At 43.7% G+C, this 23,950-nt stretch overlaps 2 protein-coding genes across 4 annotated transcripts; one reads left to right on the top strand and one right to left on the bottom strand.

Moving 5' to 3' along the window:
- Nucleotides 1–2,665: 2,665 nt before the first annotated feature.
- On the bottom strand, nucleotides 2,666–15,119 carry tbce (tubulin folding cofactor E). 3 transcript variants are annotated; one of them, XM_040145173.1, is made up of 18 exons: nucleotides 14,996–15,119; nucleotides 14,608–14,730; nucleotides 12,032–12,116; nucleotides 11,627–11,776; nucleotides 11,421–11,506; nucleotides 10,162–10,261; nucleotides 9,963–10,065; nucleotides 9,087–9,163; nucleotides 8,870–8,962; nucleotides 7,365–7,429; nucleotides 6,933–6,997; nucleotides 5,224–5,376; nucleotides 4,994–5,132; nucleotides 4,234–4,302; nucleotides 4,072–4,131; nucleotides 3,759–3,850; nucleotides 3,235–3,343; nucleotides 2,666–3,158 (listed from the first exon to the last, which is right to left on the bottom strand). In XM_040145173.1, the coding sequence occupies exons 2-17, from the start codon at nucleotides 14,720–14,722 to the stop codon at nucleotides 3,248–3,250; spliced, it is 1,548 nt and encodes a 515-aa protein (XP_040001107.1). In that variant the 5' UTR covers nucleotides 14,723–14,730; nucleotides 14,996–15,119; the 3' UTR covers nucleotides 2,666–3,158; nucleotides 3,235–3,247. The 3 variants fall into 3 exon arrangements, with proteins under 3 accessions (XP_040001107.1, XP_040001104.1, XP_040001106.1); XM_040145170.1 differs by having other exon boundaries at nucleotides 2,666–3,343; XM_040145172.1 differs by lacking the exon at nucleotides 14,996–15,119 and having other exon boundaries at nucleotides 2,666–3,343; nucleotides 14,608–14,977.
- A 141-nt stretch (nucleotides 15,120–15,260) lies between these two features.
- rbm34 (RNA binding motif protein 34) lies at nucleotides 15,261–23,947 on the top strand. Its single transcript, XM_040145178.1, has 11 exons — nucleotides 15,261–15,525; nucleotides 17,246–17,402; nucleotides 17,769–17,896; nucleotides 18,244–18,460; nucleotides 18,891–18,950; nucleotides 19,525–19,568; nucleotides 20,272–20,355; nucleotides 20,477–20,540; nucleotides 20,632–20,674; nucleotides 20,768–20,886; nucleotides 22,277–23,947. Exons 1-11 carry the CDS (start codon nucleotides 15,503–15,505, stop codon nucleotides 22,637–22,639), a joined length of 1,302 nt encoding a protein of 433 aa, XP_040001112.1. The 5' UTR covers nucleotides 15,261–15,502; the 3' UTR covers nucleotides 22,640–23,947.
- Nucleotides 23,948–23,950: the final 3 nt, after the last annotated feature.

Raw genomic sequence — 23,950 nt, 5'->3', positions numbered from 1 at the left:
TACCTGAGTTGGGTTGAATAAGAAAAGGAGGGTCATTGCTATAATTACGCCCACTTTTATATCAAAGCAATGTTGTGTTACATTTGTATATTAAATACTACACTACATATTATTTCTAATAAAGTGACCTTTTAAAAATGGGACTGCATTTCTCCATCGGGTTACCTGAGAGCCCGTGTGATTCACAGGACTAACATTTTTAGCAGTGCTGCTAGCCTGGCTCCGAGGATGGCGGTGCACCACTTTGGCCCAGGCCGAAACATCTACCGGAGGGGTCGTCGTGAAATGTCCCTCAGACTCTCGTGGTCCCCAGAGGACGAGTCTGCCTCATTTTGACCCCCAGACTTCTTCTCTAGCGCCCTGGGCGGATCAAAATGTCAGACATAATCCAGCATGATTAGGTTTATGACCAAATACCTGCAGAACTAATGACACTCCCATCGTCCCGAGCTGGAGCTCAGAGCCAACGTCATTTGCATGTCAGAGAGTGTGATAGCACGCTGGCACGCTGGGGCGTTTGTTTCTTAAACATACAGTCATTGACTGAACTAGTTGCATTCCTGCAGTCTAATAAACTTTGTGGGCGCCACATGTTTTGGCTCGTCACATCTTCCATATTTTTATGAGTTTTGAGAGGCTCAAGCGAAGAGCGATGTTTCCTGTTAAGATCGTTTGATTTGGTTCCTTTTTAAAAAGGCTCAACAAGTTCAAATTATCCATTAATTCACGGTAAAAAAATAAAATAAATAAATCAAAGATTAATCCCATTAATCATCTTGTGACCGTTCACATTTACAGTGCAGCCCCCTGTGGGGTCCCAACCCCCCTGGTTTGAAACCAGTTATGTAACTAAGAAAAAACTAAGCAGTTAACACTTTATGGCTCTGGTCCACAGCGGGAATCTCTCTCCGTGTACTGTGACCTACCCATGAATAACAATGAATCTGAAGGACCATGGGCTCCTGATTGACCTGAAACTGAAACGCCGTGTTACCAACAGTTTACTGCAGCAATTACAAAAACTCTCATCTTGCTGTGTTTTTACTCGCCAGAGACCAAAGTCTTTTCTCTGCTGTGGTGATTTGGGCACAACAGACAAACCTGGGAGATTTATGGCAGAACAATATAGAAGATGTATTTTTTCACAAAACCCCTCCCAAGTTTACCCCCAGAGTGAAGCTTACAACTGAGCATAACTCCAGACTTCTGCCTCATCAACAAATGAATCTCTACATTCTTTCCAGTCAGGCCAGTTTGCAGCCTGTTCTCTCACACACACGCACTTCGTTTGATTTAGAGCAGCTGCTGTCCGGCTACACATTTAAAGGATCTTGCATTTATTTGTTGCATTTTAAATGTGGTTGAGCTAAAATGGTATTAACAGAATTAACGATGAAGTGTAACAGTTCCTGCTGCCCTCTAGTGGTCTAGGTGTTCACCTTCAAACACTAGAGACGTGACTGAGGTAAAGTCTGCAACCGGCAGGAGATGATTTGGAGAAGATATCATGACTCAAACTGCTCTTGGTCAGTCGAGACGGGCTCTGAAACAGTTGTCAGCCCATCGCCTCTATTGCTCTGTTCGTTTCATTTTTACCTCTGGGCTGCAGCGACGTCAGGCAGCGGTGGGCAGAGCTTCCTGCAGCTTGTCCTCGTCGTTTTAGGTTTTAGTTCCCCCATTCACATCCGGGAGTTGAGGTTCCTGCAGCAAGAAGACACTGCCAGTGGTGGAATGTAACTGAGTACATTTACTCAAGTACTGCACTAAGGTATAATATTGAGGTACTTGTATTTTACTGGAGTATTTTCTTTTCGTGGAACTTTCTACCATGTTTCTAGGGAAATGTTCTAACTCCACTGCTCCACTCCATCTGACAGCTTCAGTTACTTTACAGTGACAGTTTAAACAAGTAGAGCTGAAACAGTTAGTGACAGAAAATGAATCAGCAGCCATTTCTATAATTGAGTCATTTTTCATCTAAAATTTCCAAATATCTTGTGGTTCCAGCTTCGCAGTGAAGATTTGCTGCTTTTGTAAAAATTATTTTAGTAATTAAATGCATTTTTTAAAATAATTTTGAGGTTTGGACTGTTGGTTGAACAAAACAAGTATTGTGAAGCCGTCCCTTTGTCTCTTGGTAACCGACATCATTTCTCACCATTTTCTGAATTTTTTTTTACAAATCAAACAATCGGTCAGTTAAGCGTGAAAATAATCAGCAGACTGATCCATAATACAACAGTCATTAGCTGCAGCTGTATATGAAAGAGCTGAAAATGAGCTCCATCTTGACAAAAGTGAGATGCTGCTGACGCATCAGTAATGATCGAATGATGTAAAACACAGTTGTACAACACTCACGGGGGCAAGTGTTCTGAGTATTTTTATTCATCCTCCGATAATAGAAAGTGAGGGAAACAAACACACGTGAGCTGCTGATCATGTGCGATTTTTTTTGTTAAATCAGATTCTCTCCATTCTTGTAAAATCCAAATTAAACGAGTGGATTCCTCAATCCACAGCGCTAGCTATAGTCAGAGCTGGTTAAGCTCCACTGAGCAAAAACACATACCTGTGGCAAAATACTCTAGACTCAAGGTTCACTTACTGGTCTTCTCCGGAGCCTTTGACTGTTTCTCATGGCCTTGTTCAGCGAAGGGGACTGTTTTTTTGTGGAGGATTATTTGAAATAAGCGAAACCCCACTATATGATAATATTTTTCTAACACAGTTTATTACACACTCATGGTTTTAACTCTCATCTAAGCTGAAATGCTGACAAGAAGCTTCGGTTTCCACAGATTCTACAGCTCTATCTGAAACCAGCACCTCAAACTGTTAAATTTAGCTGAGTAAACTGAAACCAATGCAGAGGGTTGACACGTAAAGTGCGACAGGTCGGTTTGTCGTTATTTCTTAAATCCTTGGACTTGTTAGTGCAACTGTGCTGAGTGTAAATAGGGTTTATACAAAGGAAATTCAAGCGGACAGATTGCCATGCATTATCCTGAATGGTGATTTGCTTCGACGTGTGAACGGATCCAGTCCGAGCATGATTGTAAGAACAGCTCCCGAAGTAAATCCACCTCTCAGTGCGAGTCTGAGGGTCCTCTCCCACAGGGACGGCAACGGAAAGCGTCCGCAGTCTGTATCCGGGTCTATAACAGAAGTAGATGACATTCAGTCCCGGAGGCTTCCGTTCCGTCTCTGCAGTGGACCGGACTGGTTCTTCACCTCCTTGTTCGGGTCAGGACCAGCGGACCAGCACCTGGTCTCCATCCTCTATGGAATAAAACTGTAGAGTCTTAAGGTCGCTGTCGATCTCAAACTCTGTCCCCACCATCTGGAGAACAGTTAACCATCAACAGAGAGGATGAGGACTAAGGGTTTTATCTGAACTGGTGAAACTGGTCAATCATAGAGTAATTTTGTCTTTTATTGAGCCCTTAAAAACCACTGCAGCATCCGGGTTGGTTACCAGAATGAACGAGTTTCACTAATCTTGTAGATTAAAGTGTCAGTTTTCTCGATCGCAAAGCAGCGATCTTCACTCCTAGTTTTGTAATGAAAACAGGCTGAAAACATTTATCCTGCGCTGGTTGATTCAGTGCTCAAGAAAAGCAAAATTAAAAAATACGAGATAGTTTAAAGGTTTAAGTTTGACTGCTGATTACTACTTGTATACTTCGCACTGAGCGGTGCCTTTGCAACTCAGCTGTCTGCTGTCAATAACTGAAAATTTTTGCCCCGTGCGTTACCTTGGGGCTGGTGTAGGTGAGCATCAGATCTGCTGCAGGAACCTTCAGCAGTCTGTACAGGAGTCCCTTCACCTTCTGCACAACCATGGTGGCTGCGGAACAAACCAAACACTGTTCAAGTCAACTGCACCTTACTTTTCTATTCTGCTCTTTAAACAGATTCCTGAGAGGCAGGTCCTTCCTCCCTCCTCTGGCTGCAGTAAACGAGTCTTGCAAATCAACCAAGGTTAGAGCTCAAAACCTCCACACCCACAGCTCTAGATGTGGGGCAAGATGTTCTGATATGACTATAAAATGGTTTCTGTCGTTTCACCTGGAAGTTTCTTCTCAATGGGCTTCCGGTCGGCGTCATCAGGAAACACAAATGTAATCTCTGGTGAGGAGAGATGAGGACAAGATGACTGTTCAGAAAATATCACGTTACCTGTTGCGGTTTAACAATCAGAGAAACGACAGCAGAAAGAGCTGGACTAACTCAACAGCTGATTTTTCAGGGCAAACGGCTCCGGCTTCTTCAGCTCCCCTTCCTCTGGAGCTCCATACTCTGAAAAACAGAACAAGATGATCATGATCAGCGAGATCCACACCGAAAGACCACCGGAGCAGACATCCAAGGGCATTTGACACCGACTCTGGTATTTGGTGGGAGTCTTTTAAAAATGAAAAATACTTTTAATCTATAGAAAACCACCAGCACAAACCTACGTTAAAGGCCCCACGAAACACCCACAGGGTGCTGTTCGTTTTCTTCTCAACGGACTGGGCTTCAGTGCTGGATGTGAAACTGAGAAAGTGTTTCAGTCCTGATGTGGACTTGGCATCGTACTCGTTGGACAGCTAATCGCTCTCAGCTCTTTTCTCTGCTCCACTGTCTCTACGCATCAGATCTATTCTTGCTGGAGCAGAGTGAACTGACAACTGACATGAGATTAAATGTAAACGTGTGTTTAAACAGCTCTATAAAAACACTGCAAGTGCTCCAGAAAGGGGCCGCTTGAATTCCCTCCACCTCGGAAACGCCCCCAGTGGACGTGCGGGAACAGAAGTCTTTTTTTTGCTGGTGCATACTGAACGGCGTTATGGGACGAGGCCTCAGGTCTCACCCCTGATCTATTGGTTACCTGACGGGCGGCAAACCCAAAAACCGCGAATGAAATCTTCTAAGACCCACCGAGGGTCGCGTTGTAGTTTCCCGTGGCTGCCTCTAGACGGCGGTACGGAGTCGCACGACTTACTGTGGATGAGGCTCTGGTAACGGGGGTGCTGACAGGTGAACTGGGCGCTGGGCTGACTCCGCCCCCCGGCCTTCAGCCACTCCTCTCCAAACATCTTGATGTAGTCGAGCTCCGCCCCCCTCCTGTCCTCGGAGGGTATCTGAAGGGAACCATGGCAACGGGTCAGCTGGAGCGCGCGGGCGGGCACGCACGCACCAACGCACCCGCACGCACGCACAGGCTCGTCTCACCTTGCAGCCGTTGAGGACGACCAGTCGTCCCAGTTTGGCGATCAGCATCTGATTGGCCGTTTTGGGGTTCCCGTCGCTGCTCACCAGTCGGTTGCCGCGACACGAAAGCTGAACCAGACTGCGGAGTTTCGCCAGCTCGTCCACCACCCGCCACTGAGACAGAGACAGAGCGAGACGTGCGGAATGAACGTGTGTCCCTCCGCCACACTTTGATTTTGAACAGATCTCATTTTTAAGGTTCACCGAGCCAAGCAACAGGACACTGGAGAGGATGTCACGCTGCCAGTCTCTTTAGACGCCTCGGGGTCATTTAGACTCTCCACCAAAGTTTGATGCTCATATTAAAAAGATTGTTCAAGACCATCAAGACGAAACTGGATTTTGAAGACCCTGTCTATCCCTTGGTTTATGGGGTTTCTTTCCCATCCCTGTTCCTGAGCCTGGTCTTTCGTTTCGAGGGAACAATCCCAGCCCTGCTCCCCTTCCTCACGTAGCCCCTGCTCAGACACTGTCATCACAAAATCTGAGGGTGAAGTGGAGAGAAAACAAAGCTCTGAAAATGAAGGCCCACGCTCAGGACCAGGGATAGGAAGGGAACTCCACGTCAAGGCACCTCGAACGTGAACGCATGCCCCGATTTTGTCACTTATGGTAGGTTCAACTGTGCGGATTTACCATTGGTGATAATGTACTATGAGGAGCAAGGCGTCGCCATCAGTAATCAAGTCTATAATATCACTACATGAACCTTTAAGATAATGGATCAGAGAGCAATGAAATGACACCTCACATTCAAAAATAAAACTTGACAGGATTTTGATTTGAATTGATAGATTAGATTTAGATCTGGGAAAGTTTTCAAAACGTAAGTAAAACAGTGGCTTAACCAACGAGAAAGATGTGAACGCTGAAGGAGTTTTGACTGGATTCACTCGTCACACCTTTGTGTGCTCATCTTATTCTCGCCTGTTTTCGTCCTTTTGAGCCTACGTGCTTTGTGAATATTGATCACGCTCATTTACTGAAAGTCTGAGCTCTATGAAACTTCTTCGGTTTAGTTTTTCAATCTCACTGTGGCCTTTTCCTGGTTAAATAAAGTTAGAATAAAACACTTCCTGCACACACACTCTCAGACGAATGTGCAAACAACACACACACACAGCCCCACACACACAGCCCCACACACACACACACACACACACACACACACACACACACACACACACACACAGCCCCACACACACACACACACACACACACACACACACGGTTCTGTGTGTTTCCCAACCGGGAATGATGGTTGCAGATGACGGGACATCTGCTGCGTCGCTCCTCCCTGTGGAACGAAGTTTATCTGTGTCGTAAAAACTAGGTAAACTAACTAACACTCCTCAGACGTCACATCATACAGCAACACAATCGTACAACGCCAACACAGGACACCACAGCTCGAGTCTGACAACCAGGTGTGCAATTTTTAGAACGGAAAGTGTCCAAAGCAGCCGTTAGAAGACTGCACATCTGCCCAGAATCTCACCCGATCAGACCTGTGCAGGTGTGGGTCTGTCGCGGGGGACACGCCGACACACGTCCCGCGACAGACCCACACCTGAACAGGTCTGATCGGGTACGAGGCATTTTCTTGCTTTGGCTATTAACACAGATACGTGACGCCGTGCTTGTATCTGAGCGGGAAAACGCACACTGACCTCGGTGATGTTGTTCTGGTCCAGGCTGAGATTCTTCAGTGCTGGAAACATGGCTGTCTGAGATCCTGCACAGCAAAGACTCAGAGATATGACTGGATAATCAACAGCTGGACTTTTACACCAAAAAATATTAAACCGTTCATTTCTCATGTAAAATATCAGAAGACAGAAGAGGTTCAGTGTGGGATGAGGTTACATGTGAATACCAAACTGCTGATCTTAAAAAAGACTTTTAAATTTTCTTTTTTGTTTTGCTTCTGAAACTGGACTCGTTTTTTTGGGTTAATGTATCTGCATCTATTTTCCTTTGTTTTTCTTTTTGTTTGCTTTGCATTGTAAATCCCTCTGTAATCTGCGGTTTCGATAAGTGCTGTAGAAACAAACATTATTATTATTATTATTAAGTGGTTCAAATGTGGCCGTTAACTTTACCGGGAGCAGCGTCATCAAATCGAATGACAGACAGTCCGGTCTTGGACAAGTTCAGCTGCTCCAGTCTGCAATCAAACAACACAGAAGAGTCCATTACACCTGCTTCAGCTGGAGCTGCTTTTTAGGAGCACACGAAGGACTAAAACCAATATTAATTCAAGCTTGAAAAAAACAAACAAACAAAAAACAAGGTTTCAAGCTTGTCGTGATCTTCATTCTGTTAATTAAGGGCAGTGAAATATGGAGTAAATATGTGACGTGAGATACGAAACGTGAAAAAACGGTTTTAAGTATTTCACCAGTCGGTATCCCCCACGTTAACTGACACACCTCCATTTGACCCGCTTATCCGCAGCTGCTTCAAAGTAAAGGCCTTGTTTTTATCCAGTTTAATTTCCAGCTGCGAGACTTTTACTGTGAAGCAGCTGCAGGAAGACAAGTGAGCCCAGAATGACAGTTCATGGCTTGATAGACGTTGATGGAAACCTTTATCCATTCAATTTTATTGTCAAAAGTCAAGTTCTGAAGAATAAACAGGACTCGAGGACAAGCTCTGTTCCGTCTTTATGGCCTTTGTTCTTTATAATTTGACTATTAATCACTTCATAAAGTATTGATAAAGGGTCCACGTTGAGCTCTGCTGCTTCTGAAGGCAGACTCCGGTTCCCTTTATTTTGATTTCTGATCAGGTCATCTGGTGACACCTTGTGCCGAAAACCCCTCACTGCACCTCCCTTAAACGTCACTGACTCACCTCACAGCAGACACTCCGGCTCAAACCTTTGTAGTAACTTAAGCTTGCTAAACATTTTGCTCTTTTTAAATATGTGATGGCAAAATGTTTATTTCTCATTTGATCATGTTCTATTTTGCCTTTAATGCGCGTTTCCCCTTCCTGTGTAAACGGTTGACCCGTGTCCCGTCAGCTGAGGCCGATGTTCTGTCTTTTGAGCCAAGGTTGTTTGGATGAACTGTACGAACTGATTCAGGCTTGAACTTGCTGAGTATTGAACCGTTTGTCTAAACTCATGCAGTGCCTACGTGACCACAACTGGATTTAAAGACAGGATTCTCCCATTGACAGCGTGGTGGAGAGAGACTGGACCCTATTTGGCCAAATAGTATTGAAGAGCTCGTCTCTGTCTCTGTTTGACGATCATTGCTGATTATTGCTGGTTTTTCACTTTAAATAATTTAATATTCTGTAATAAATTCTTAGACTCATTGTTGTCTTTACTTCCTCACCATAGAGGCGTTTCCTCCACGAAATAATCATCATCTTTGGTAAAATAAATTAAAAAATCCTCTAGTAATCTGGACGATGAACGATGAGCATCTTCATACGGATTAAGTTGTACTGCATGACCCGAGTCTGGTCTCTGACTGAGTCCAGGATTAAGAGCGGTGAGGTGAATTTTAAAACGGTTAATCACTCAGCCCGAACCACAGCCAAGCTCGGCATCGGCCTCACCGGAAACACACTGGACCGCAGCTGCGTACTGTACCTGGGCAGGGCAGACATGTTGAGCACACTGTCCTGCAGTAACGGGTTACAGGACAGGCTGAGAAGCTTCACTGACTGCAGCACTCCCTCCGGCCTTTAGAGGATCAAACACATCAGACATACAGGAGTTAGCGTCAGGACCACACGGGCGAGGACGCAAACGAACCGGGCACCGGTCTGAACGTGGGGTAAACGAGCGCGAAGGAAAAGGACCTTACCTCTGCAGCTCTGTGATGTTGTTTTCATCTACAGAGAGATCCTCCAGCTGAGGCCACATGGGGGCGCACTCCAGGATCTGTCCAGAGACCGGCACAGAGAAAGAACAAGGTGTACAGCACAATCAGCAACAGACACCAGTATATAACAAATATGATGTATGATTTCTTAAACCCCGACAGAGAAACGAAAGTAACGTGTTCACACAGCCACCGCCAGTTTGTAAAGACTTTTATTCTGACAGCTGACAGGAAAAGAAAAAGGAGGGATCACGATTTAACCTGTTGGGACGAGCACAGAAACGGCTTTTTTACTTTCAAGAGACCTTTAAGTGATTCAACTGTTGTATGGATTGTTCTTGTAAGATAAAAAACAACAATAAAAAGATTAAACATTTTTAAATATCAATGATATTTACGCTTTTATATAAAACTATTTTTTAATGCTGTGTTCACATGATATGGCAGGGAAGGTAGAGACATGGGAAAGATTTGTAATTATTATATTTATAAACAATTCATTTTAGTACCACAAATAAATAAATACATAAATTCAATTTTATAAAGTATATTTTGTATATAAAATATATATTTAGGAAACTAACATATACCTATTGAGAATATATACATAATAGTAGTTTTTATGATATAATAATTCAAATTTTCTATTTGAACATCTTATTTAGAGATATTCAAAATTTGAGTACCGATAACAAATACAAAAATTGAATTTAATACATTTTGATATAAATATGTCTACAATCTTTTCCTGTGACAGTGGAGGTAAGTGTGAAAGTATTTCTAGACTGATCCTGCTGATGAAAACTGGAACGGACTGGCGAGTAGTATGTTATGTGTGCTGCGTACAGAGCTGTGTACCTGTGGCCAGGTGAGGTCGCAGCTGTTGAGAGCGAGGACTTTGAGGCTGCAGAAAGCCTGGCAGTGAGCCGAGGGGTCAGAGGGCAAACACAGTCTGTTGTAGCTTAAAAAAAAAAACAAAATATTCAGTAACAGGAGAGAAAGGCCAATGATAAAAAACACATCCGACACACACAGTCCTCCTCAGAGGAATCTGTACCTGAGCTGTAGTCCCTCCAGTTTGTCCAGCTGCTCGGTGATGGCGGCCACGTCCTCCCAGCAGGACAGCAGAGTCCTACTCAGGTCCAACCACTGGACGTCTGATCGCTGCCGTTAAGGTGTCACTGAGCACGATGACACTCAGGCTACCAACAATCACCAACAATCACAACCTGACAGAGGCAGCACCGTGAGATTTCCCCCACGGACTCTCCCCAAATCCTGGCCCCCTCAGGCCGAGAACTCACTGGACAACAGCTGATTCGTCCAGGGCAGAATCTTGTCGGCGTCACCAGTAACGAGCACCCTTGCTGTACTGCCGACATCAGCTGGGATGCACAGCTCTTCAGCATCGAACTTGGTTCATATTTTCATTTACAGCCGAAATTAGCCCATCAGCCCACAACCAACCTTAGTCAGACTTGACAAGGGTACCGTTCAGATTTTAACGTTTACTATTCTCAGGTTAATCAGGTTATCAATTCTGGTTCGCTTTTTTTTTTTAAGATTATCCTTTTGGCATTTTCTGTTGTATATAGTTACCTGTCCAAATGAACATGAAACATGGGGTGAAAAGGAGATTACATGTACCAAAAACCCACCAACCACAATCAAACCGGGAACGTTGCAATTACACGGTACGCGTCTCAGACCGCTAGGCCATTAGCACGACCCATCAATTTCAGTTCAACAAACCTTTACTCTGATTCATGTCAGGTTATTTCAGTAAAAAATAAATAAATAAATAAAACAAAGTGAAAAGTAACCCCCCCGTGTTCAGCAGAGTCAAGCTGCCAAAAGCGGTTATTTGTTATAAATAACCACATATACTTTTATTCTTTTGCCTAAACAGTTAAAATAAAGAACGTTGCAGATCTTCTCTACCCTGACTTTAGGGCCAGATATCGATCCTCCATACTTTTTAGGTACGGACTGAACTTTCTTGTGGAAAGCCTGTAGCATCAAAAATCGAAAACCTCACTGGACTGTTGGTACTGAATGTCTGGTCAGATTTATAATTATTGTTTACTTATTCTGTGGTAAGACAATTCCAGATTTCAATCAAAGCACTGCCAAGTTAAAGTTAAATTACCCATATTTCCGGAATCACCTGTTATTTTTCGAAGGTGGCTGGATACTTTCTGCCACTCGTAATGGAACATCTGCAACACCACAAGGCATTAATTGACATCACCTCCGTGACACAAAAAGGGATTTTTTACATCCAGAAGAAGCCAGAGTGATTCTGTAGAAAGATACTGGGTGTTGTTTTCCTGATTTCTCCACTATCCCCGGGGCTGTTCACCTCACGGCGACCCAGTAGCACTGACGGGAGGCTCTCAAAACTATAGACAGACAAAAAAAAAGAAAAAGGGTGGTGAAATGAACTGATCATCGCACCTTGACCTGTTTCACGACGTTAGACGTAACTCCGACAGACGGCCATGCGTTGGTTTCCTCCGTACCTGCGCTCCTTAATGTCCTTCCAATTGACGGACATCTCCTCACTCAGCACCTCCTCTGTGTTGATCTGGTACACCTGTCGCACAGCGGTCAGGTAGTCCACTCCGAAGCTCACCTTCGCTGGACGGACGAAGGAGCCCCCTTTAGTGTGTCTGAGGGAGTAGAAAGAAAACAAGCAGGCGCACAACGTTTATTTGTCTCAGACATAAAAAAGGGTTATTTTCAGTGATGGATCTGTCAAATGCAGATCATTATTCATCAGACTACTTCTTTTGTCTAACCCTTTCAAAAAAAGACGAAAAATTAAACTGTTATCATTTTCAATGTTAAGCCACTGACCAATCAGAAAACACTACGCAGGAACACCGACATTTGGGTGAAATGCCAAATTTCATCATGAGGATTACCTGCATGTAAAGTACTGGACTCCTTCGTGGCTGCCGTCATGTTTACCTCTGTCGGGGTTGTCCCACTCTACGCCGAGCCACAGCCCTGAACACACAGTACACACAATTCGTTTGTGTTAGTGCACGGCCAAGGTATGGAGGTGGGTGAATCTGCCGCCTCAGTGGCGGATTTCATCTGGTAGTTCAAGCTGTGCATGTCTGAATTTTTCCAATGTGACACATAAGTTTCTGTATTGACACCAAAAGAACGGATTTTCAGCACTTTTTTATTTCATAGAAAAGTTCTCAGAAAAAATTTGAATTAAACGAGGAACCGTCCAATCAAACAGTTAGAGAAACATTATGAACTGACAAGACCCTTGATGCTAAACTTAACAGTTTTAAATGCTGTGTGCTACAGAAACATTTCGAATGGCTCTAAACAAGTTTTGAGATTTGAGTCCCAGTTTAGTTTTGCTTATTTGACACAATGAGCGAGAGAGGACCCCACGTCCCACATAACTGCAAGATGTCACGGGCGACACAGCAGAGTCAAAGACTTGTTTCCATTGTGGTCCCTGATGCAGGAGATCTTTATATCAAATGCAATATATATCATCAGCAATAAAATGGAGAATAAAAAGAAACCATACACACATACATACAAAATGCATATTCACTCTTCCAAGTGTCCAATGAGTCACAATTTAACTTCAGTTAAACCTCCAGTTTCTTGCACCACATAACCTAAAGGAACAACTGCCCATAATAGGACTGAACCTCAGGAGCTCTGTTGTTATAGATATTATGAGCCACACTGAGTTGTAGTTACCTGGCTCTATCCTTCAAAAGGTAACCGCCTTTACAGTTCTGATCCAGCACAACTCTGACTAACTTGCGCTGAGAGATCCGAAGTTTTCCTTTTAGTGTTTTTCCCAGACTTTCAAACCACGAACAGGTTAAATAGTCAAAAGTCAAAGCAAGAAAATTAGACAGTGATTTTAAATCTTTATTTACTCATAAAACTGGCTTTTCTTGCCTCAAACCTGGTTCTGTTGTTCACTTTCCCCAGAGTCTTTAAAGCCATACTACTGTCCAACAAACATCCTCAATAGCTAACAGAAGGTTTGGCAGAAAAATCTAAGCCTATATTAATCAAACACAGTTTATTTGGGCTTGGCTTTGATCTAAATAAGATAAATTCCATTTTGGCCATATGAAGAAAAAGTAGATTGTGTTCTGGCCAGTTTTCAATCTTACTGAGTTCTTCACTCAGGATGAACCTTAATTACACAGCCAAAATCGCTGAGTCATCAGCGCATAAAAGTCCATTCTCAGTACAAACTGATCCCCAATGATTAACATACATTAAAAACAAAGAGGGCCCAGGACGCTCCCCTGTGGGACTACGCATGTTATCAGTTGACTACTAGAAAAATGGCCCCAAACCTCAACCCTCTGAAATCTTTTTGTTGAATACGAAGCAGACTATTTCAATGATATCTCATCTTTCTTTCTAATCAGTCTAATCTGTCATTTATGGATGAAGTTACAAGTTACAGAGTATTATGGGTTTTACCTTTTGCTCCAAAGCCCAGGTTATTTAGAGTTTTCCATAACTTTAGAGGTCCAGCCTTGTACCCCTTGATTTGATCTGGGTAATCATTTTTCTAAGTTTGTTGTAGGATTGACGTGGATATCAGACTTCACATATGCACAAACTCCTCCTTCGCCACTGTCTTCCCCAGGACGCATTAATTATCTATTACAATCTCAGAGTCACTAATACTACGGTGAGACCATAACATAAGGTGAGACAAAGCATGATGCCACAGTTAACTACAACTGGTTTTAAAATGTGTTTATCGTTTGTGTTTAACAGCCTGGTCCCTTCTGACATCTCAGACCTTTTAAATGCTCAGTTTCATCTAGATCTCTGAGGTCCTCTCTCCTAAAGCTGTTGGCTGTTCCACGATCTGGACTGAAGCACAAGGAAGATGATGCCTTTGCTACTGATTGTAGACCAGCCCCAATCTTATTCTTTTAGGTGCCCTATCTACTGAAATCCTTAAGGGCCCAACAGCCCTTTCTATTAGACCTCTATTGGACCTGAATAACTCTGTGTGTCCTGCTGTGTGTGTTACATCTGTGCTGTTTGTTCTTCTACAGCTTAAAACATACTTTTATCAGAGAGTCTGTCATGATCCTATCCTGAGTTTTTAAACTTTATTTCTTTTTATTCGCTGCCCTGTGTGAAGCAACTTGAGTTTTGCAACTTGAGCTTTGAAAAGTGCTCTGCATATAAAGATTATTATTATATTTATACTCAAAACTCAAAAGTGTTCAGCAACTTGTCAAATAGTGTTGTTCTTAAAATGTGCTTTATAAACAAAGTGATTTGACTAGACTTGAGAAAAACCTCAAGCCAAACTCCATTTAAAAAAATTGCATTTTATTACTACTTTTTTTTTTGGCAAAGATACACAGCATGACTTAAGATATCTTACTAACTTACTAGGAAATACAGGACTAGGACTAGTCGGGATAATGAGACAGTGGGTGACTGTGACATCTCCATCTGAGAACCCGGTTCTGACCTGTTGTTGGTGGTACCGGGCCCACGTACCGCACCGTTGCCCGCTCACCGCCGCAAGACACCCGCCTGCCCACCGCATCCTCCGGCACCGCCGACACCGTCTGGTCGACTCCCATGGAAGCCACTTGCCGAGGAAAGAATAACCCGAAACCAGAGAGACACACAGTTAACACGGGAATCGGCTTTTAGTGCCGCAAAAGCGGTCAACAAAGCTACACGATCAGGTGTGTTAAGATAAAGCGTCATTAGTCGCGTTAATTTTACGTTTTTGTATCATTAGAACATGACGTTAGCTTAATTTATTCTTCTACCAGCCCCCAAAGGTCGAAAACACCAGTAAAATACTAACTGAGATTAAAAAAGAAAAAAAGAAGAAACTAAATACCGACCCGTAACGTTTTCAGGTGTAGATTGTGAAGAGTTTCGGCTGCTTTGCTAGCTCCCAAACCAAAACATCAAGCACCGGTGGTCCAACGGAAATGACACATTTCAACGTTGCACCCGTCCCCCGCCATACCTTTCCGACTTAAGCCGATTAAAAATATACAGTAAACTTAATAAACGTTTAATTTAAACACCCAGTCTTCACGTATGTCTACTTCCTACTATTTCAGACGTGAATTGTGCAGTCCGGAGGCGTCAAAGAAACGTCAATTTGAGGAAAAAATGGAAGGAACCTTCGTGCCGCTGTGACCGCGTTCCCTGCGGGAAATAATTCGCAGTAGGACAGCAGTATGCTAGGACAGAAAACGTGTGAAACGCCGTAACTGTCCTGTTAGTGGAGTTTAAGTTGTAGAAATTTGTGCACATGCTGCGGTTAATCTGACAAGCCATTAACTTCCAATAAAGAGAACAAACCGGAGGTCAGTCTTCGAGTGGAATAATCTGAAGAAATAATGAAGAAGAAACTAAACCGCAGGTTTGTTTACACCTTTTCACTTCCCCAGTTTAACGTGAGTGGAGATAACCTGCGCCATTTATTTGACCACAGGTTCATTTACAACCGTCTGGAGGTAAGCAGCAGCCTGGCAGTGGCTCAGACTCTTACCTCATAATAACCCCTCGCTTTATGTCACATGAATTACGGCCTCACTGTTTGAAAATTAAAGGTCATATACAACTGTCGTGCATCGTTACCTATTAATTGTATGGAACCGTATTCGGGCTGTTTTGTACTGAAGGGTTACACAACAAAACCTTCGCCCAGGAAACCACTGCAGCTCTGAAATGATGAAGCCATTAGTCAGTCAGCAGAATTAGAGGTGCGACCATTAGTCCATTAATCGATTAGGCGACTGGCAAGAAAATCAGTCAGCAACTATTTTTATTATTGACTAAGTATTTTTTAAGCAAAAAATGCCAAGAAATCTCTGGTTCCGGAGATTTTCTTCTTTTCTCTGCTTTTTTTATCACAGTAAAGTGAATATCGTTTGGTTTCGTCCTGTTGGTCAGACAAAACTGGAGACCAAACGATTAATCGATTGATTGGGAAAGTAATCGGTAGATTCATCGATAATCAGAAAGAGTTGCAGCATTTGATTTAAACAGCAGAATAACCTGCGGAGGCCCCCAGGGCCCCTCTTGACTTCCTGTTTGTGACGATTTGATGAAACACAGATTTAGGAATATGCGCCGTCTCCGTTTTGACAGTCGGGTGACCATGTGCAGTTCCTTAATATTTCACTTGATAAGAGGCTTTTGTGCTTTCCCCAGCACACGTGCATCGACCAACACACGATGATTAAGAGGCCTTCAGGGCCCCTTGGGGTCTGTGGGTCCACTCGGCTATGATCAGACGTGAGGATTTTGCTTTTCCCTGTTTAACGTCATAACAAACTGAATCTCTTTGGGCACCGGACTATTTTCTTTTCGTGTAATTCAGTCGTTTCGTGTAATGAACGCGTCATTAGATGTATCGGTAATGAAGCGAATCGTTAGTCGCGGCCCCAAAGCGCTTTCCCTGTTTTTCCCCCTCATACTAACTGTTGAACAGTTTAATGAGCTTTGCAGTCTAAAGATCTGCGGAACAACCTGCTTCACTGACGCCACTGACGAAAACAAAAGCTCAGATAGTAACATGTTACATTTCCAGTACAATTTCCTTTTCATGTACAGTAAAAGCTAAAAAGACTCATCCAGATGAACATTTGAAGAGAGGATCTCACACCGTGGTAATTTAGGGGCCCTTGGTGACCAAGTTATTGTAGGACTCGAGCTGATCTAACAGCGGATTATCCGGCCTGGTGACAAATATCTGCTGAACTCCCGCTGCACAGTTTTTACCTTTGATCACATTCGGTTTTCTCAGAGCGATTATGAAGAATCCTGATCCTTTATTATTGAGTCTCGCCCTCTTGTGTTGCTCATCTGTCTCCCAGATCCTGTTCTTCATTTCTGCTTGCAGTTTATCGATAATGTTGTCATGCCGATTTCCCACACTGTAATTTTGCTGCCTTCGTCTCCTGTACACACAACATCTACTGCATGTGCGTCCGTCCTGGAAGAGGCGGATCCACCTCTTCCTTTTTCCCCCGTTAAAACTTTTCTTTGGGGAGTTTGTCCTTTTCTGAACGGAGCATGTAAGAACAGAAGGTGTCGTAATGCTGTACAAATCGACACATGAGTGTTTCTGTCCCCAGTGGAGAGGCACCATCGGAACAGCAGTCCGCTGACTACGTGGTGGGTCAGGTGTCGGGAAGTTTGTTCCAGAAGAACTCTGCAGCCTCTGGGTCGCTGTCGGCTTTATTCAGCACCGCTCCGCCAGCCGCATCTCTTCTGTTTCAGCCTGCACCCAAGGTAAATCAAACACAAACGTACGGCCGCTCACAAACAGGAGGAAGTGGATTAATCCACATCTGGGGCAGCAGGATGGTGTGTCTGTGTGTGGGACTGAGTCATAATAAACTACAGTGTGTGTTGATGGTGATGAAGGAACGTGTCCCCCAGAGCGACAGTGTGAATCACTGATGTGTTGTAATAGTTTTCTGTGGCTAAGAGGAATCAGATCTATCAGGTATTGATACACAAACACGGTTCTGGTTGGTAGGAGACGCTCAGCGTTGGGTTTCATCCGCACACGGGATTTAATGAGAATAAGAAAAATATAGAACATCCCTGTAACGTGTCCGGTATCGGTGGCTGTGTTTTGTGTTGTTATTGCAGCCTGTTCAGAAGAGCACAGAAGAAAAGCAGCAGCAGAAGGAAACTCCAGAGGTCGAAGGTCAACCCAGCCAGAAGAAGAAGAAGCCACCAAAGGAGAAATCAGCAGCCGACCAGAGGCTGGAAAACAGGTGAGAAGTTCAGAAACCGACATCGTCTGATCGGTCCGTAGAGCCGCTCCGTGAGTTCGAGCTTCTCTTTCTTCTCCCTTTCTCTCAATGTTCCTTTTGCTCTTTTGTTTCTTCCTCGCGTCACAATTCTCATTATTCTTGAAGATTTTAGCTTTTCTTTCAGTCATTTACACGATGTTTCCTTTCTACCCCTCATTAAAAAAATCAAAATCCCTGAATCTCTGTTATTTCTTTAGCAGCCATCAAATGAAACAGCTTCAGACCAAGAACCTTCACCTTGTGGCTCCGTAACTCTGTCCCCCTTCTCGTTTCTCTGTGTCCTCTTCCTCCTCATCTGCTGGTTTCAGGGAGATCAGTCTACAGGCGGCAGACGAAGACGAGCGAGGGCAGGAGACGTCGGTGAAGAAGAAGAAGAAGAGGAAGGCGGCGGAGTCGGGCGGAGAGCACGATGTGGAGCACTGGGTGATGAAGAGACAGAGGCTGAAGGCCAGCAGAGAGGAGGAGGCGGTAAAGAGGAAGAGGACGGTGTTCGTCGGCAACCTGCCCGTCAGCTGCAACAAGAAGGTGTTGTCGAGTTTGTGACTGCTGGATGGTTCCATGTGGTTTGGCCTGATAAGTTGTAGGTCATTGGATATTTATGAGACGTAAACAAAACAACAAGTAGACGCTCGTCTTTAGTTTCTGACCAAAACCAACAAGTCACTGAGTTAAAAACTTTTTGAGTGTTTCAGGCCATCAGATAATTGAATTTTCAGTGTTTTCATCATTCAAATGTCAAATATGACCAGAGCTAAAATTATTAGCAAAAAAAAGACTCAGTTCCATCAGTACGATGCGTTAAAGACACTTTAACTCACTTGTCCAAATCTGTGCCGGCCACAACTTTCACTGCTGTCTCTGAAATTTTAGAGCTTTTAGTTTTGTGCTTCATGTTTCCAGATTGATGAATAATCGAAAACAAAGAAAGACCTGATGTTGGTTTTCTGTCCTTCAGACCTTGCGGAGCCTGTTCAAGGATAAAGGATCCATCGAGTCCATCCGGTTTCGCTCTGTGGTAAAAATACAGCAACACACGCACAAACATCCAATGAAAAAAGTCAGTGTGCCGAGAAATGGGCCGGTCATTTCACGGCACGATTCATTCTTGTGTGCTTACGAAATGTTTGGTTCTAGAAGCTCGGTGACGTTGAGACTGTTGGCGGGGCCAGCGGGCGAACTGTCGTAGCGCTAGCCGGCGATCTGACAGTTAACGCGCAAACCAGCAAGAAAATTCACCAGAGTTGAACTCAACGAGAAACAGATTTCTTTTACACCTGCATGAAAGAAAACCACTGATTGTGGGGATTTTGTTGAAATGAGTTGATTTTTGCTACGAAATTTCTGTTTTAAATGTTGCTGTGACCAGACCTCTATCCTACAAGACTAGAAGAAGTTCAGTGGATTAGAGTCATTTCTTAATGGACTCTTTAACACCTTTTAGAAAAAATGGGTTTAGGCTTTTCTCCTTGGCCTCAGTACATTCAGAGATTTGTCTGAGCGGCATCAAGGGGCCGTTAAAGAAACTAACTTCTTGTAAGAGCTCCTTATGATCACGAGCATCAATCACACGATTTGTTTTTTCCCCTCAGGTCCGAGAGGATCCGTCCATGTCCCGCAAAGTGGCAGCTATCCAGTACGTTTCTGTCTGTATTGCTTGTTCTTCGGCACGTCACCGCGTCAGCTCATTAAGATACGGAAGAACTCAACTAATCTGCGAGGAGATGCGTTTACAGCTCCCAATACAGCTTTTCATTATACGAAGCAATAGAAAAAAAAGAAGTCACTTGTGTCTGTTTTCAAAGCTGCAGCGTGTGAAAGTTCAGCACCGACAGAGGCAAAGTGTCAATTGAAAGTCAGAAAACTTAGCATCCGAGGCAGATAAATACGTGGCTGCAATCATCAGTTGATTAATTGATTGGATGATTGACAGAAAATTAAATTGACAAGTTTGACAAATCAATTACTTGTATAAGTCCCAGTAAGAAATGCTAAAATTCTCCCTTGCCAACTTCTTAAATGTGCAGTTTTTTTAACTTTCTTTGTTTTATATGGTTGTAAACTGAAACTGTTGGTCGAACAAAGCAAAGACTTTTGAAAAAGTCTCCTTTGGCTCCAGGAACTTGTGTGAACTTTTCTTTTTTTTTTTTTTTTTTTAGACTAAATTGAAAAAATAATCAAACAAATAGGAAGATAATTTTATCCCCTGAGTCACCAGCTGCTGCTCTACACCCTTTATTTCCCTTTTCAACACTAAAGCTACACAGCTGTAGTTAACTGTGACTGGACCTGACGAAGCACCGAGCAACATCCTCTCTTTTTTTCTCTCTGCTTCACAGACGCAAAATCCATCCCAAGAAGCAAAGCGTGAACGCCTACGTGGTGTTTAAAGACGAGGAGGGAGTCGCCCAAGCGTTAGAAAGGTCAGGCTCTCGCAGTGAACCCGAACTGTGCCATAATGCAAACGGTGGACCTGAGCGTGCGACTGTTTAAAAAAGCTAACTCATCACGTAAAAGCGCCTTTTACTGCGTCTGCTCTGACAGGAACGGCCTGGAGATAGAGAAAGACTTTCACATCCGAGTGGACCGAGTGACCGACACTTCATCCGTGAGTCTTCAGCCGCCACCGTTAAGCCGTTCAATTTGAAATCTGCCGAAATCACGCGATGATAAATCCTGTCGGTGTTCTTGTCCCGCAGCATGATCACAAACGTTCCGTGTTCGTGGGGAACCTTTCCTTCGGTGAGTCTTTCTGCAGCTTCCTGGTCCCACACTGAGTTGACAGCAGGTTAATTTAAACCCAGACTGCAACTCTTTAACTCTGTGCGTTTTTAGAGATCAATGAGTGGGCGTTTCGACGGCATTTCGAGGAGTGCGGTGCGGTGGAGGCAGTGAGACTGGTCCGAGACAAGAACTCTGGGCTGGGGAAGGGATTCGGCTACGTCCTGTTCGAGGTACGGGGTCTCCAACTCAGCTTTTCTCTTTAGCTCATGTTTTCAAGGACCCGTGACCATTATCTCTCAGATTATCGTGGAGCTGTTTGATAGTAGTTCTCCACTGGACCGGATTTGAAATGAAACGATGACCATGAGGTTATAGTGTCGCTGAACAATGCGGGAACAGTTCTCCAGTGTTCTATGACAAAATTAACAACCTTAACTCAACCTGCAGCCAGTGACTGTCGGACGTCTCCGACCCGCAGACACCAACGGACTCGAGTCCTCAGACCGATCGAACAAAGCCGGTTGTTTTGTCAGTGTCGTCTTAAACGAGACTGATCTGCCGCCTGCAGGGTGACAGGAGTCTCAAGTATTTTCTCTCGTCTGCTGTAGACAGTAATGTTAGTTACGCAACGTTTCCGTGTCCGATCTCAATTCTCTCATTAAATCAATGAATCGTTTTCGGTTAATCCAGCTGCCTCCGCGAAGGAGGTCACGTTTTCACCCGTGTCTGTCTGTCGGCAGGATCACGCAGAAACGCCACGGGCCGTGGTCCAGGGACGAACCCGTTACGTTTTGGGGCGGATCCAGTCGTTTTTTCTTAATCACTTTCCTTAACATTGCGAGACAGGACATTTGTTCGACATCTCCGTCGATATTCGGCCCTGTCTGCGCTCTACCAGGCGCCATTTATATCATTTGGAATTATTCTTACATACGGCTGGTAAATTCTGAAAACGTGATAAAGTAATGAATAACTCTAGGCCATATTGTCCCCACTCGTTTTCTAGCAAGCTTCAATACTTTGGAAACTGATATCAAATTGCTTTCTATGTGAAATGAAAAAGGTCTTTAAAAGTATTAAATTCAACTTGGTGAACCTGCAGAACCACGGGACACTTTGCACGTCCAAACGTCCTTTTTGGCCAAAAAAAAGACATTTGCCTTGTTCAGAATCATTGTCCCGCTGCTTTGTCCTAAATCCGGGGACTACGTATGAGAAGCGCTGCGAGTTGAACACTGTTCACCCAGTATGGATGTGAAGGGCCTCAAACTGAAGCTAACCTGGTGGAGCCGATGGTTCATGACCATGTGTTAAATTGAGCTTTGGATTGACTACAGTCGATGATCATTAGGTTTCTGATGGAAAAAGGAAGTTTTATGACCCCGTTTCTTTTAGATTTTACACTGATGAAACCAAATGAGGCACTTTCACTTTATACAGAGAAGATTATATAATCTTTATAAAGTTGAACTTTTGATTTTCTACGGTTGATGGTGCTTTAAAAAGCACAACAAAGGCATTAAGCTATGCATGTTTACAAGGTTACACTCAGAAATAAATCTTGACATCAACGTCTTGGCGTGTTTAACATATTTTACCCGTTTGCGTCTTCTGTCGCAGAGCGCCGACTCGGTCCAGCTGGCGTTGGAACTGAACGGCTCGAAGCTGGAGGGCAGGTCCGTCCGCGTGAAGAGATCAGTGAAGAAAGAAAAGCAAAAGAATAAAGCGAACAACAGAGAAACCGCGGGGAGGAACGGCAGAGGCCTCGCCAAGGGCCCTACAAAGGGTCCTATGAAGGGCTCGGGGCGGGAGAGAGGAGCCAGTCGGGGAGGTTTCAAGTCTCCAAAGAAATTCACTGGAAACCAGCAAAAGTCGACCAAAAGCTCCACGTCCTTCAAAGGAGAGATGGTGGATCCAAACAAAAAAATGAAAAAGAAAGGACTGAAGAAGAAACCGAAGCACAACAAGACTGTTCATATCTGACCTCTGAGGAAATAAGAGTGTTTGTTTGAGGAACCTTCTGACTGAGGCCAGCAGTGATCCAGCCTTTGTTGTGGTCCAGTCCCTCAACCGGGGGCCCGTTCCAAGCGGCAGGTTTACTGAGTTATCGGGATAAATCAGTCCAAATTTTACGGAGGCTTTTAGTTTGACTTAGTAAACCTGGGCAACAGAGCTGCTATTCAGACAATTCTATAGGTCAGTTCATCCACTCACATCCCGTCTGTCAAACCATCTCGTCCAGTAAAGAGTTCAGCTTCTCTACTACGGCAGGCGAACGAAATAAAATCAAAAAAATGCAAAAACTCAACCACATGAATCACACTTTTTCTTTCTTTTTTAAACATAGGCTAAACAACAAATACATTGTTTATAACTTTCCACCTTGTTGGTGTATTGGATTAAATTGTCTGGTTTTCCTGTTATCTTGTTAAAGTTTAATCTTTTTTTTAAATGTCAATTCCTTGAACAGAGGTGGAGGTTGGTTGTTTTGGTTTTTTTTCTAGCAAAACTTGTAAATCTGTGAATTTTGAATGGAAACATCATAAATCAATTTTGAACCAAGACGTAGTTCAATGTTTCAGAGCTCAGCGTTCTCTTCACCACCATTAAACATCCATAGGGACTTGATGGAACCGGACAGATCGGGACTATGGAGGGATGAGACTTAAAGCCCCTTGACATTATTGAACAACGGTTTAAACTCTGTTGTAATTATAAAACAAACCCTGATTTGTCAGCTATGGCACCTGTTTCTATATTTTTTCCAGTTTGGCAGACCGACGACAGCCCAGTGAGAACTCTCCCGCTGCGGGAACTTAAAAACCTAAACCAACTCGTATCCGTGGTCACAGGTTCTGCTTTTGTTTCTACTGTGTCCAGCCCGGATCGGATTTCTCAGAGATACAAAGTCACTTGTGCGGGAAACTTAAAAAAAAATGAACCGAGATTACGGAAAAGTCAGAGAGAAACCCAGAGAGCGATTAAAATGGTTCCCACGTGCTGGGCTCTGTTTCGTGTGACCTGGACCCCGAGGAAACGTGAAAGAACAAAAAGAAACGAATATCATCTTCTTCCTTTCTTCCATCGTCGCCTGACACACAACCAGTTATTTCATGAGCCTACAAAACAAAACAAAAAAAAATCACACTTATAGTTCTAGACATTGTAGTTGCTTGCAGTGTTTTGAATGATATAAACCCTACGGAGTGGTAACTTACGGTGCCCAAACTTCTGCACACTTTCTTTTTCTATTTTTTTAAATTCATGAAATAAACAGTAACACTGCATTAACAT

Source organism: Xiphias gladius, chromosome 15 (genome assembly GCF_016859285.1).
Source record: "Xiphias gladius isolate SHS-SW01 ecotype Sanya breed wild chromosome 15, ASM1685928v1, whole genome shotgun sequence".
In the NCBI taxonomy this organism is placed as follows: domain Eukaryota; kingdom Metazoa; phylum Chordata; class Actinopteri; order Istiophoriformes; family Xiphiidae; genus Xiphias; species Xiphias gladius.
This window is presented reverse-complemented; position numbering and strand designations above follow the sequence as displayed.